The sequence below is a fragment of the Carettochelys insculpta genome, chromosome 2 (genome assembly GCF_033958435.1).
Source record: "Carettochelys insculpta isolate YL-2023 chromosome 2, ASM3395843v1, whole genome shotgun sequence".
NCBI lineage: Eukaryota > Metazoa > Chordata > Testudines > Carettochelyidae > Carettochelys > Carettochelys insculpta.
The window spans coordinates 1,351,739-1,364,881 of NC_134138.1; the positions used below are offsets into that span (position 1 = coordinate 1,351,739).

Here is a 13,143-nt window from a genome sequence, read left to right on the forward strand (position 1 = left end):
CGGTGACCACAGAGCCCCGCAAGGGCTGGAGAGAGAGTATCTCTCAACCCCCCAGCTGATGGCCGCCATGGAGGACCCCGCTATTTCGATGTTGCGGGACGCGGATCGTCTACACGTCCCTACTTCGATGTTGAACGTCGAAGTAGGGCGCTATTCCCATCCCCTCATGGGGTTAGCGACTGCGACGTCTCGCCGCCTAACGTCGATTTCAACTTCGAAATAGCGCCCGACGCGTGTAGACGTGACGGGCGCTATTTCGAAGTTAGTGCCGCTACTTCGAAGTAGCGTGCACGTGTAGACGCAGCTTATATGTGAGGGAGCAGTGTGATTGCTCAGAGCTCCAGTATGAGGAAGGAGAAAATCCAGTTGAGAGTCTTTGGGTTAAGCTTAGAGGTGGGAGTAACAGAGGTGATATTGTAGTTGGTGGCTGTTACAGGCCGCCAGATCAGGGAGAGGAGATAGATGAGGATTTCTTCAGGCAGTTTAGTGAAGCTTCCAAATCACAGGCCCTGGTTCTCATGAGAGACTTTAATCATCCGGACATTTGTTGGGAGACCAATACAGCAGCACACAGACAATCCAGGAAGTTTTTGGGGAATGTTGGGGATAACGTCTTGGTACAAGTGCTGAAGGAACCGACCAGGGGCCATGCGCAACTTGACCTGCTCCTCACAAACAAGGAAGAACTAGTAGAAGAAATAGAAGTGGGAGGGAACCTGGGCTGCAGCGACCATGAGATGGTAGATTTCAGGATCTGGACGAAGGGAAGAAGGGTGAGCAGTAACATACAGACCCTTCATTTCAGAAGAGCAGACTTTGACTGCCTAAGAGACCGGATGAGCAGGATCCCTTGGGAAACGAAGATGAAGGGGAAAAGAGTTGAAGAGAACTGGAAGTATTTTAAAGAAGTCTTACTGAAGGCACAGGAACAAACAATCCCGCTGCGTAGTAAGAAATGCAAACATAGTAGGCAACCAGCTTGGCTTAACAGGGAAATCCTCAGTCAGCTTAAATTCAAAAAGGATGCATATAAGAAATGGAAACGAGGACAGTTGACTAAGGAGGAGTATAAACATACGGCTGGAGAATGCTGGGCAGTAATCAAGAAAACGAAAGCACAATTGGAACTGCAGCTGGCAAGGGATGTGAAGAGTAACAAGAAGGGTTTCTACAGGCATGTGAACAATAAATAGGTTATCAGAGAAGGTGTGGGGCCATTACTGGATGAGGGAGGTAACCTAGTGACAGATGATGCAGGAAAAGCTGAAGTACTCAATGCTTTTATTGCCTCAGTCTTCACGGGCAAAGTCAACTTCCCCAGGACGGTCCTAGATGATGCAGTACAGGAAGGTGGAGGGCAGCCATCTGTGGGGAAGGAACAAGTTCTGAGCTATCTAGAAAAACTAGATGTACACAAGTCCATGGGTCTGGATTCAATGCACCCCAGGGTACTGAGGGAATTGGCAGAGGTCATTGCTGAACCTTTGGCCATTATCCTTGAAGATTCTTGGAAATCAGGGAAGATACCGGATGACTGGAAGAAGGTAAACGTAGTGCCCATCTTTAAAAAAGGAAAGAAGGACAATCCAGGGAACTATAGACTGGTCAGCCTTACCTCAGTCCCTGGGAAAATAATGGAGGGAATCCTCAAGGAATCCGTTTTGGAGCACTTGGAGGAGGGGAAAGTGATCAAAAGTAGCCAACATGGATTCACCAGGGGCAAGTCCTGCCTGACTAATCTGATTAGCTTCTATGACGAGGAAACAAGCTCTGTGGACATAAGGAAGCCAGTGGATGTGATATACCTTGACTTCAGCAAGGCTTTTGATACGGTCTCCCACAACACTCTTGTCCATAAGTTAAGGAAATATGGATTGGATCCTTGGGCTATAAGATGGATAGAAAGCTGGTTTGATGGTCGGGCCCAACGGGTAGTGGTCAATGGCTCAATATCTGGATGTTGGTCTGTTTCAAACGGAGTGCCGCAAGGCTCGGTTCTGGGGCCACTGTTATTCAACATCTTCATTAATGACCTGGATGAGGGACTGGGTTGCACCCTCAGCAAGTTTGCAGATGACACAAAACTGGGGGGAAAGGCAGATACGTTGGAGGGTAGAGAGAGAATCCAGAGGGACCTGGATAAATTGGAGGACTGGGCCAAAAGAAATCTGATGCGGTTCAATAAGGAGAAGTGTAGAGTCCTGCACCTGGGGCGGAAGAATCCCAAACATTGTTACAGGCTGGGGACCGACTGGCTCAGCAGCAGTACGATGGAAAGGGACCTAGGGGTTATGGTGGATGAAAGGCGGGATATGAGAAAACAGTGTGCCCTTCTAGCCAAGAAGGCTAACGGCATCCTGGGGTGCATTAGGAGGAGCATTTCGAGCAGATCTAGAGAAGTAGTTATTCCTCTTTATTCGGCACTGGTGAGGCTACATTTAGAATATTGTGTCTATTTTTGGGCCCCCCAGTACAAAAAGGATGTGGATTTGCTAGAGCAAGTTCAGCGAAGCGCAACAAAAATGATTAAGAGTCTGGAGCACAAGACCTATGAGGAGAGGCTGAGGGATTTGGGCTTGTTCAGTTTACAGAAGAGAAGACTTAGAGGTGATTTAATAGCAGCCTTCAACTTCCTGATGGGGAGCTCTAAAGAGGAGGGTGAGAAACTGTTCTCAGTGGTGTCAGATGGCAGAACAAGGAGCAATGGTCTGAAGTTGAAGAGGGAGAGGTGTAGGTTAGATATTAGGAAAAACTTCTTCACCAGGTGGGTGGTGAAGCACTGGAATGCGTTGCCTAGGCAGGTGGTGGATTCTCCATCCCTTGAGGTTTTTAAGTCCCGGCTGGACAAGGTCCTGGCTGGGGTGACTTAGTAGGGGTTGATCCTGCTTGAAGCAGGGGGCTGGACTAGATGACCTCCTGTGATGGAGTGGGGGGAGTGCGTGTGTGAGACTCAAGCTGGATGTGTGAGATAAGCAGAGCAGTTCCCAGTGGCTGAGGATGACCCTGGGGCTATAACCTAGGCTGGCAGGTAACACCTCTGCTCTGAACAAAGAGGAGGGAGGAGCCAAGATGGTTTTAAATCGGCGGCGGCAGTTAGAGGCTAGGGGGAGAGGGAGCTGGAAGGCAGCCAGCCAGAGGAGGGGAAAAACTGCACCCCAGAGGGGCACCCCTCGGGCTCCTCTCCCTAGGATGGGTTGGAAGGACTGTCTCTGACTGCTGTACTGACACTTCTGTGAGAAACTGGGCATCTGTTGCCTAATAAACCACCTGTTGTACCTGCTGAGTGAGAGTCACTCCTGCCAGCGAATGGGGTGCAGTGCAGGGGGACCCCTGAACCCCATCACACCTCGTGAGGTCCCTTCCAGCCCTATGATTGTGTCATTCTGTGATTCTGTGTGTGTGGGGCTCTGATGGAGTGGGGGGAGTGCGTGTGTGAGTCAGGCTGGATGTCTGAGGCAAGCAGAGCAGCTCCCAGTGGCTAAGGATGACCCTGGGGCTAAAACTGGCAGGTAACACCTCTGCCCTGAACAAAGAGGAGGGAGGAGCTGAGCTGGGTTTTTGAATTGGAGGCGGCAGTTAGACGCTAGGAGAAGAGAGAGGGGAGGCAGCCAGCCTAAGGAGGGGGAAAGCTACACCCCAGAGGGGCACCCCTCGAGGTCTTCTCCCCAGGACGGGTTGGAAGGACTGTCTCTGGCTGCTGTGCTGTCGCTTCTGTGAGAAACTGGGCCTCTGTTGCCTAATAAACCTCCTGTTGTACCTGCTGAGTGAGAGTCACTCCTGCCAGCGGACGGGGTGCAGTGCAGGGGGACCCCTGAACCCCATCACACTGGTGTCAGGAGTGGGATGCACTGCACCCACGGATGAGCTCCCAGCAGTGGCTGATTGAGCGCAAGAGAAGGAAGGAGCCTCACAAGAGCCAGAGGGGGAACAGAGCAATTCCTGCAGCTGCTGCTGCTGAGTGGATACCCCAGGAGACAGCGGGGAGATGGATTATACCCGACTCCTGAAGGCAGAGCTAGCGGGGCTGTGCAGAGAGAGCGGCCTGACCGTGGGGAAGGCAACCAAGGCCCAGCTGATTGCCCAGCTGGAAGAGAATGACCGATCCGGGGGGCAGATCCTGTCCCAGCAGGAAGTGGCTGGTCAGCCTCGGGAAGCGTTTCAGATTCTCCGACAGGAGCGGGGGCTCGATGCCGTCAGACGCACACGGTGCCAACCAGGTCGCACTCAGCTAGCGGTGGTCCATCGCGGGCAGAGTCCCCCGCAGCAGAGCTGCGACGGCTGGAGCTCGAGGTCAGATTAAAGGAAGTATAAGCCCAGGAACGGCAGAGGGATCGTGAGCGCCAGGAACGGGAAAGAGAGCGTGAGCACGAGCGCCAGCTACAAGAGACACAGCGGGAGGAGAAAGAACGAGAACGGAAGGAGACAGAGCGAGAGCGGGAGGAGAGAGAGCGAGAGCGGGAGCATGAGCGAGCCATGGCAGAGGTGAGACGCCAAGAGGCCCCAGCTGCGGTATGCGGGGAGAGGGCCAGACGGCTCGGGGTGGCCAGTCACTTGGAGACGCGTGTGCTGGCCCAGTGTCAGGGCCCAGGGGACATGGACGAGTTCCTTGCTGCCTTTGAGCGAGCCTGTGAGTTGCACGAGGTTCCCCCATCTGAGTGGCTCCGGCACCTCACCCCCTTGCTGGGCCAGAAGGCCGCAGTGGTGCTCAGCCAGCTGGAGGGGCTGCAGCCTGGGGACTATGAACGGTTCAAACAGGCCCTGCTGCGTAAGTTGGGGCTGACTCCGGAGATGTACAAGAAGAAGTTCCAGGAGGCGCAGAAGAGGCCAGAGGAAACCCATGTAGATACAACCGCCCACATGAGGCAATACTACCAGAAGTGGGCGTTCGGAATGGGAGCCCAGTCCGTAGAGGACCTGATCGAGCTGGCGGTCGTGGAGCGATTCTACGAGATGTGCGCACCTGACCTGAGGGTGCAGCTCGTGGACCAGAGGCCTGGGGATTCACACAATGCAGGGAAACTGGCAGATGACTTCACAAACAGCCGGTCCAGGTTTGAAAGTGAGCCCCACAAAGAGAGTGAGCCCCACAAATAGAGGGAGTCCCGGAGAGAAAGGGAGTCCCGGAGGGACCGAGAATCTCAGAGAGACCAGTTCCTGACCGTACAACGGAGGGGACCACCTCTTGGGTGAGCCCAGGAAAGAGGGGCCAGCCACCCACCCCCCAGAGAGCCAAGCAGAGCCTGGACAGAGCAGCTGGTCCGAGGGACACAACAAGACCCAGGCTGTTATCGCTGTGGGCGAAAGCGGCATAGAGCAGCCCAGTGCCCCAGGCTCCCAGACAGGTTGAGCAGGCCGGGGGGTCATGGAGTCAACTGGGTTGAGTCCCAGAAGCCAGAGGGGCTGGCGGCCAAGGTGGGTGCTGCTGACAGGGGGCACTCGGATTGGGCCGAGTCTGCCCCACAGACCAGCTCACCAGGGGGACCAAATGCTCAGAGGTCAGTTTACAGAGTGGGGGTGGCACTGCCTCTGCGGAGCAAGTGTCTTAAACACCTCGAGGTAGACGGGAAAAAAGTCACAGGGTTCTGGGACACAGGCGCTGATGTGACGCTGGCCCGACCCGGGGTGGTGGCACCGGGCTGCATGATACCCGATTCCCACCTGACGATAACAGGAATTGATAGGACCCCTTTCAAGGTGCCCATGGTGAGGGTGCACCTGAAATGGGGGAAGAAGGAAGGCCCCAAGGAAGTGGGCGTGCACAGCCATTTGCCGGAGGATGTACTGATGGGGGTGACCTGGGGAACTGGCCAGGTGAACGCCCTCGTGCCCTGGTCCTGACCCGTAGCCAAAGAAAACGAGAGGTGCGTTCCCCAGATTCAGGGGTACAGGCCCAGCCAAAGTCACAGAAGCCACAGGGGCCAACCCTGAGAGAAAGGGGGCCCCCAAAAACCAGATCTCACAGGACAGGGGTGCTGGAGCCAGGCAGGGATGGGGAAGTAGCATCCGCCCCTGCCCCAGCCGAAGAGTTCCAGGCAGAGCAGCAGAGAGACCCCTCCTTGCAGAAGCTGAGGGAACTGGCCAGTCTCAGCCCAGCTCCACAGCTGGGGGAGGGCTGCAGGGAGAGATTCCTGTGGGAAAAGGGATTCCTGTACCGGGAATGGGTTCCCAGACGCAAAGCGGAGCCATGGAAGGTCCAGAGGCAACTGGTGGTTCCCCAAAAGTACCGGTGCAGGTTGCTGTACCTAGCCCATGATGTCCCACTCGCAGGACACCAGGGGATCCACTGCATCAGGAGAAGGTTGTTACAGAACTTTTTTTGGCCTGGGACCTTTGCAGCTGTCCGTCTGTATTGCCTGTCCTGCGATCCCTGCCAGAGGGTGGGGAAGACCCAAGACAAGGGGAAAGCTGCCCTGAGGCCCTTGCCCATCATAGAGGAGCCTTTCCAGAAAGTGGCTATGGACATAGTGGGACCCTTCAGGAAGGCAACGCGTTCGGGGAAGAAATATAGTTTGGTGGTGGTAGATTTTGCCACGCGATACCCAGAAGCAGTGGCCTTGACCTCTGTCGACGCTGACACCATGGCAGATGCACTCCTGTCCATTTTCAGCAGAGTGAGGTTCCCCAAGGAGGTCCTCATCGATCAGGGGTCCAACTTCATGTCAGCCCTGCTGCAAAGCTTGTGGGACAAATGTGGGGTCCGGCACACCTGGGCCACAGCCTACCACCCGCAGACCAATGGGCTGGTGGAGAGGTTCAATGGGACTCTGAAGCAGATGCTGAGAACCTTCATGAATCAATACCCCCATGACTGGGACAAGTACTTACCCCACCTGCTGTTTGCATACAGGGAGGTGCCCCAAGAATCCACGGGGTTCTCCCCGTTTGAGCTGCTGTACGGAAGGAGGGTACGGGGACCCTTGGACTTGCTCAGAGAAGAGTGGGAGAGGACGGCATCTCCTGAAGGGGAGTCAGTGGTACAGTATGTACTGACCTTCCGGGAGAAACTCACCGAGGTCATGGGCCTGGCCAGGGAGAACCTCTCCATGGCCCAAAGGAAGCAAAAGGTCTGGTATGACCGTAACGCCAGGGCCCGAGCCTATGCCACCGGGGATCAAGTGATGGTCCTTGTACCTGTGCGGCGGAACAAGCTGCAAGTGGCCTGGGATGGGCCCTTCAAGGTCGTCAAACAGCTAAATGACGTGAATTATGTTGTGGAACTGTCTAACTGGGCCCACAGCCACCGGGTCTATCATGTGAACATGATGAAACCTTACTGGGACAGAGAGAACTTGGTGCTGGCAGTGTGCAGACACTGGGAGGGGCAGGGGGATGATCCCTTGGTGGATTTGCTCACAAGGACTGGAGCCGGCTCCTTGCTGGAGTCTATTCCCCTCTCAGACCACGCCCCTATCAAGTGTGTGCCATTCAGAGCCACAGGGAAGACGGCTCAGGACATAGAGCGGGAGGTTGAAGACATGCTGGCTCTGGGGCTGATCCAACCCTCCTCCAGCCCCTGGGCCTCTCCCGTGGTGTTAGTCCCTAAAAAAGATGGGTCTGTTCGGTTTTGTGTGGACTATCGCAAGCTTAACGCCATCACTGTCTCGGACGCCTACCCCATGCCCAGGCCTGATGACCTTTTAGACAAGCTGGGGGGAGCCCGTTACCTCACCACCATAGACCTCACCAAGGGGTACTGGCAAGTGCCATTAGACCAAGATGCCCGGATGAAGTCGGCTTTCATCACCCCTGTGGGGCTCTACGAGTTCCTGGTCCTGCCCTTTGGCCTCAAGGGGGCACCCGCTACCTTCCAGCGTCTGGTGGACCAGCTACTGAAAGGGATGGAGAGCTTTGCCCTGGCTTACATGGACGACATTTGCATCTTCAGCCAGACGTGGGAGGACCATGTGTCCCAACTCAAGCAGGTGCTGGACCGACTCCAGAAGGCCGGTCTGACTATCAAGGCAGGGAAGTGCAAGGTGGGAAGGGCTGAGGTGACCTACCTGGGCCACAAGGTGGGCAGCAGCTGCTTAAAGCCAGAGCCAGCTAAAGAGGAGGCTGTCAGAGATTGGCCCACACCCCAGACTAAGAAACAGGTCCAGGCCTTCATTGGGATGGCGGGGTACTACCGGAGGTTTGTGCCCCACTTTAGCTCCATCGCAGCCCCCCTCACGGAGCTGTGTGAAAAGGGAAAGCCTGACAAGGTGGTCTGGACAGAGCAGTGCCAAGAGGCCCTCTGCGCGCTGAAGGAGGCTCTGGTCAGGGCCCCAGTGCTGGCAAATCCAGACTTCAACAAGCCCTTCCTGGTGTTCACCGATGCCTCGGACGTGGGGCTGGGGGCGGTGCTAATGCAGGTGACTGACAAAGGGGAGAAACACCCCATTGTGTACCTGAGTAAGAAGCTGCTGCCCCGGGAGCAGAACTACGCGGCCATAGAGAAGGAATGTCTGGCCATGGTGTGGGCGCTGGGGAAGCTGCAGCCGTACCTGTTTGGACGGCGTTTCACCGTGTACACCGATCGCTCACCCCTGACCTGGCTGCATCACATGAAAGGGGCCAACGCCAAGCTCCTGCGGTGGAGTCTGCTCCTGCAGGACTACGACATGGAGGTGGTCCATGTCAAGGGGAACAACAACCCCATAGCCGATGCCCTGTCACGCAGGGAGGGCCCCGAACTTCCCCAGCTCACTGGCTAAGTGACCCCGCTCAGTTCGGTCTGGAAGGGGGGAGAGATGTGATGGAGTGGGGGGAGTGTATGTGTGAGTCAGGCTGGATGTCTGAGACAAGCAGAGCAGCTCCCAGTGGCTAAGGATGACCCTGGGGCTACAACTGGCAGGTAACACCTCTGCCCACAACAAAGAGGAGGGAGGAGCTGAGCTGGTTTTGAATCGTGGGCGGCAGTTAGAGGCTAGGGGAAGAGAGAGCTGGAAGGCAGCCAGCCTGAGCAGGGGGAAAGCTACACCCCTGAGGGGCACCCCTCGGGGTCTTCTCCCCAGGACGGGTTGGAAGGTCTGTCTCTGACTGCTGTATTGTCGCTTCTGTGAGAAACTGGGCATCTGTTGCCTAATAAACCTCCTGTTGTACCTGCTGAGTGAGAGTCACTCCTGCCAGCGGACGGGGTGCAGTGCAGGGGGACCCCTGAACCCCATCACAGGGGCTCACACAGGGTGGGGAGCTCCTGCTGAGGGTAACCTGGTGACCAGGTAACAGCTTCGTACTGGAGACAAAGGAGGAGGTGGAGCCTGAGGGGTTTGAACTGGAACTGGGATTTGGAAGCAGTTAGTCTGGGCTGCGAGAGAGAGAGAGACAAAGGAGGGGGCCAGGCCCCAGCTCCAGGGGCCCCTCGGGGCCTCCTCTCCCCAACATGGATTGCACTGTCTGTCTCTGTTGGCTGCACTGGCTCCTCTGTACGACGCTGTGTCCTGTCGGGTAATACACCTGGTGTTCTCCTGCTGGGTGAGAGTCACTCCTGCCTGCGGACGGCTGCAGAGCCTGGGGACCTTGAACCCCATCACATGAGGCCAGGCAGATGCAGGCTGGATGTGAGGCTGCATTCCTCTCTGGGAAGGAATCGAAGCGGTTGGGCAGTGTATCCAACTGGAGGTGGAGTCTCCAGCGCTGACCAGGGTTGGATCTGGGTTGGGTGTTCGCCTCTGTGCTAGGAGTTATCTGGGGCACCCCCCCCGGGCTGCATGACACTGGTCAGCCAGCCCACACAATACCAGTGGTCCCTGCCAGCCACGGGCTCCCGCTTGCTGCCCATCTCCCTCTGCAGCAGCTGCAAACGCTCGTCTTATCCAGCTCCTGGTTCCCCCGCGTGCCTGAGCTCCCTGTTCCGCACCCCTCCATACCTCGTCCTGGATCTGGTCGGCGTCAGCGACCCTCCGCAGCAGGTCCCGGCTGGGCTGCAGGGCACTGACGAATTCGCAGTAATCGATGAAGCCGTCACCATTCATATCAAAGATACTGGCCACAGCGCTCATCTCCAGGACGTTAGTGGGGAACTCTGGGCAGGGGAAACACGCTGTCAGGGCCGCTGCAGTGGTGCCCCTGTGAGCCAGGTGGCTCTGGGCCTCCCTGGCCCCACCCTTCCCAAGGGAGCAAGTGCCCAGGGTCAGGACCCTGCACATCCCCTCCTGCCCCACACAGCACCAGCTCACCTGCCTGGCAAGCTGCCTCGGGCGCAGAGCACACTTACTCTGGTCCCTACTGAGGCGTTTCTCCCCACCCATGACGGCCAGTCACCATGGAAACCCTGTGATGGGGGGAGTGTGAAGCTTGCAGCAGCCAGACCAACCAGACTGGGGGCTCTGCAGACACCATGGAGGGACCCCCCCAACTCTAGGGCCCACATCCCGGCTCACTGGAAGAGAGGACGCTCTGGATGAACTCCCGCTGGCTGATGCGCCCGTCCTGGTCCCGGTCAATGCCTCGGAAAATGTCCAGGATGCGGGATTTCCTGTGGCTGATCCACTCCATGTACCGCTTCCTCCAGACACCAAAGTCAAAGTGCGCAAACTCCTCCGCCTCAGAGACAGGGACAGCAGGAATGAACTGGGGGTGGTGGCTGGCTGGGCGCGGGCTGGGGGCAGGCACAGAGAAAGTGCGCGCTGCATCCGCAGGGTGGCTGAGCCGGGTACGGGCCAGAGGGAGCGGGGAATGGAGCCGATGGGAGGAACCGGTGTGTCTGCCCCACACTCCCAGGGCAGCTCAGCTGGGCAAGGGCCATGAGAGGGGCGAAACAGCACGTGGGCCTCAAGTTACAGAGGCGGAGGTGTAGGTTGGATATTAGGAAAAACTACGTCCCCAGGCGGGTGGTGAAGCACTGGAATGTGTTGCCTAGAGAGGTGGTGGATTCTCCATCCCTGGAGTTTTTTAAGTCCCGGCTGGACAAGGTCCTGGCTGGGAGGATTTAGGGGGGGTTGGTCCTGCTCTGGGCAGGGGGCTGGACTAGCTGACCTCCTGAGGTCCCTTCCCGCCCCAGGTGTCTGTGATAAGCGTAAGAATACGGCCTTTTCCCTGTAGCCATATTGGAAGGCCTAAAGCCTACAGTTTTCGTCTGCAGCCGGAATGACAGAGCAGCAGCCTTTAGCGGAGAGCAGGGAGTCACATCCTCATTCCATCTCCATGAGACTGCAATGGGGTGAGACCCTGTCCTAATGGCCCCCCAGCACCAAAGACAGACAGTGATCTCAAAGCGATTAACCCAAGCTTGGAGTGGCAGCATTTGGTCTGGCACGACCCCCCCATCACTGTGGTCCCCACGGCTCTCTTGTGCGCATGGTCTGTCTGGGTCTTTACCTGTTTGGCTCTGCTGGATAATTTCGCTGGGGGCAGATCAGATAAGGGGATGGGGGTGACTGGCTAGGGAAGTCTGGGACACTAGGTCAGGGCTGGTTATGATATTGTAGGACTCAAGCTCACGATACCATCTGGGGTCCGAAAACAAGCTCTTTGGGAATCAGCGCCAGGAAAGACCCCCAGGATTGGAGCCGCCAGCCCTCAGCCCTGCCCCAGTGACACCGCACAGAAACCAGAGCTCCCTCCCCCTCTCGCTCGTGGCCGTCTGGACAAGCCCGTTGGGTCTCTTGGGAGTGGTGGGCACGGTACACGCAGCCGGTGCGTTCTGCTTGGTGACTCGCGACACAGAGGCGGCGCAGGACATCACGGCCCACTTGTCTGAGTCCTGCCTTCCTATGATGGCTAAACCTGCGGGCAGTGGGTGCTGAGGGCTGGTCATTGCCCTGGGGGTGTGGCTGGGCCCTGGGGACGGGCAGGACCCATGTGGAGGTGGTGCGGTTTTCCATAACCTCCCACCTGGCTGTGGCACAACGGAGCGTGCGAGGGACGTGCTTGTGGGACCGCTCCCTGGCCAGAGTGGGGCACAGCCATGCTCCGTGTGACGGGCTGGGGCCGTAGAGTGGAGGACCCCCGACTTGGGCTGTACGTGGCCTGTTTTAAGCAATTGGCCCTGCCTTGAACCTCTCAACTGCAGCCCAGGAGCCACCGTCACTGCACCTTGCCACCCAGCGGGCTGGTCCTGGCCCACTGTGGCTCCCAGCATGCACTGCTCTGACCCAGCCCCACGGCTGCGCCTCACCCTGCACCCCGCTGCGGTGCCCTGAGCCGCCCCAGGGCCCCCTACCTCGCGCAGCCGCTGCAGGGCACTCTGCAGCCGATACTGCCGTTCCAACGCCTGGAGCCAGAGCTGCTGCCAGCGGTTCAGGAGCTGCGCTGTGAGGGGGCTCTGAGGCTCCAGGTCGACGAGAGGCGTGTGAGGAGTGGAGCGGGGGGATTTCACAGCCCTGCGGTGCCCTGCAACCACCAGGAGATGGGCCTCAGTCCCCACGCGGGCAGAGCCAGGGAGCAGTGAGAGCGAGGGGTGGATTGCGCAGCCATCGGGGGATGGGCAGAGCCAAGAGAAGTTGGGGGGGGAGGGTCCAGGGGGTGGGGAGGGGGTCGGGTGGACCCAGGGGTGGTGAGGGGGCTCCAGGACAGGTGTGGGGGACCACGGCAGGCACACTTACTTGCAGCCAGCCTGCGGGTGCATCCGGGGAAGTGGTGAGGGGCACACTTACCTGCAGCCAGCCTGCGGGTGCATCCGGGGGCCGGGGAGGGGCACACTTACCTGCAGCCAGCCTGCGGGTGGATCCGGGGGTGGTGAGGGGCACGCTTACCTGCAGCCAGCCTGCGGGTGCATCCGGGGGCTGGGGAGGGGCACACTTACCTGCAGCCAGCCTGCGGGTGCATCCGGGGGCCGGGGAGGGGCACACTTACCTGCAGCCAGCCTGCGGGTGCATCCGGGGAAGTGGTGAGGGGCACGCTTACCTGCAGCCAGCCTGCGGGTGCATCCGGGGGCTGGGGAGGGGCACACTTACCTGCAGCCAGCCTGCGGGTGCATCCGGGGGCCGGGGAGGGGCACACTTACCTGCAGCCAGCCTGCGCGTGCATCCGGGGGCCGGGGAGGGGCACGCTTACCTGCAGCCAGCCTGCGGGTGCATCCGGGGGCCGGGGAGGGGCACACTTACCTGCAGCCAGCCTGCGGGTGCATCCGGGGGTGGTGAGGGGCACGCTTACCTGCAGCCAGCCTGCGGGTGCATCCGGGGGCTGGGGAGGGGCACACTTACCTGCAGCCAGCCTGCGGGT

At 58.3% G+C, this 13,143-nt stretch overlaps 1 protein-coding gene across 1 annotated transcript in view; it reads right to left on the reverse strand.

The window, feature by feature from the left end:
- The window catches only part of LOC142009002 (microtubule-actin cross-linking factor 1, isoforms 6/7-like), a 177,971-nt gene that overhangs the window by 33,960 nt on the left and 130,868 nt on the right, over positions 1-13,143 (reverse strand). The window contains exons 31-33 of the mRNA XM_074986421.1: positions 12,143-12,312; positions 10,362-10,524; positions 9,849-10,003 (exon numbers count right to left, since the gene is read on the reverse strand). Of these exons, the coding sequence (XP_074842522.1) occupies positions 9,849-10,003; positions 10,362-10,524; positions 12,143-12,312 (488 nt within the window). The remainder of the gene's footprint in view (positions 1-9,848; positions 10,004-10,361; positions 10,525-12,142; positions 12,313-13,143) is intronic.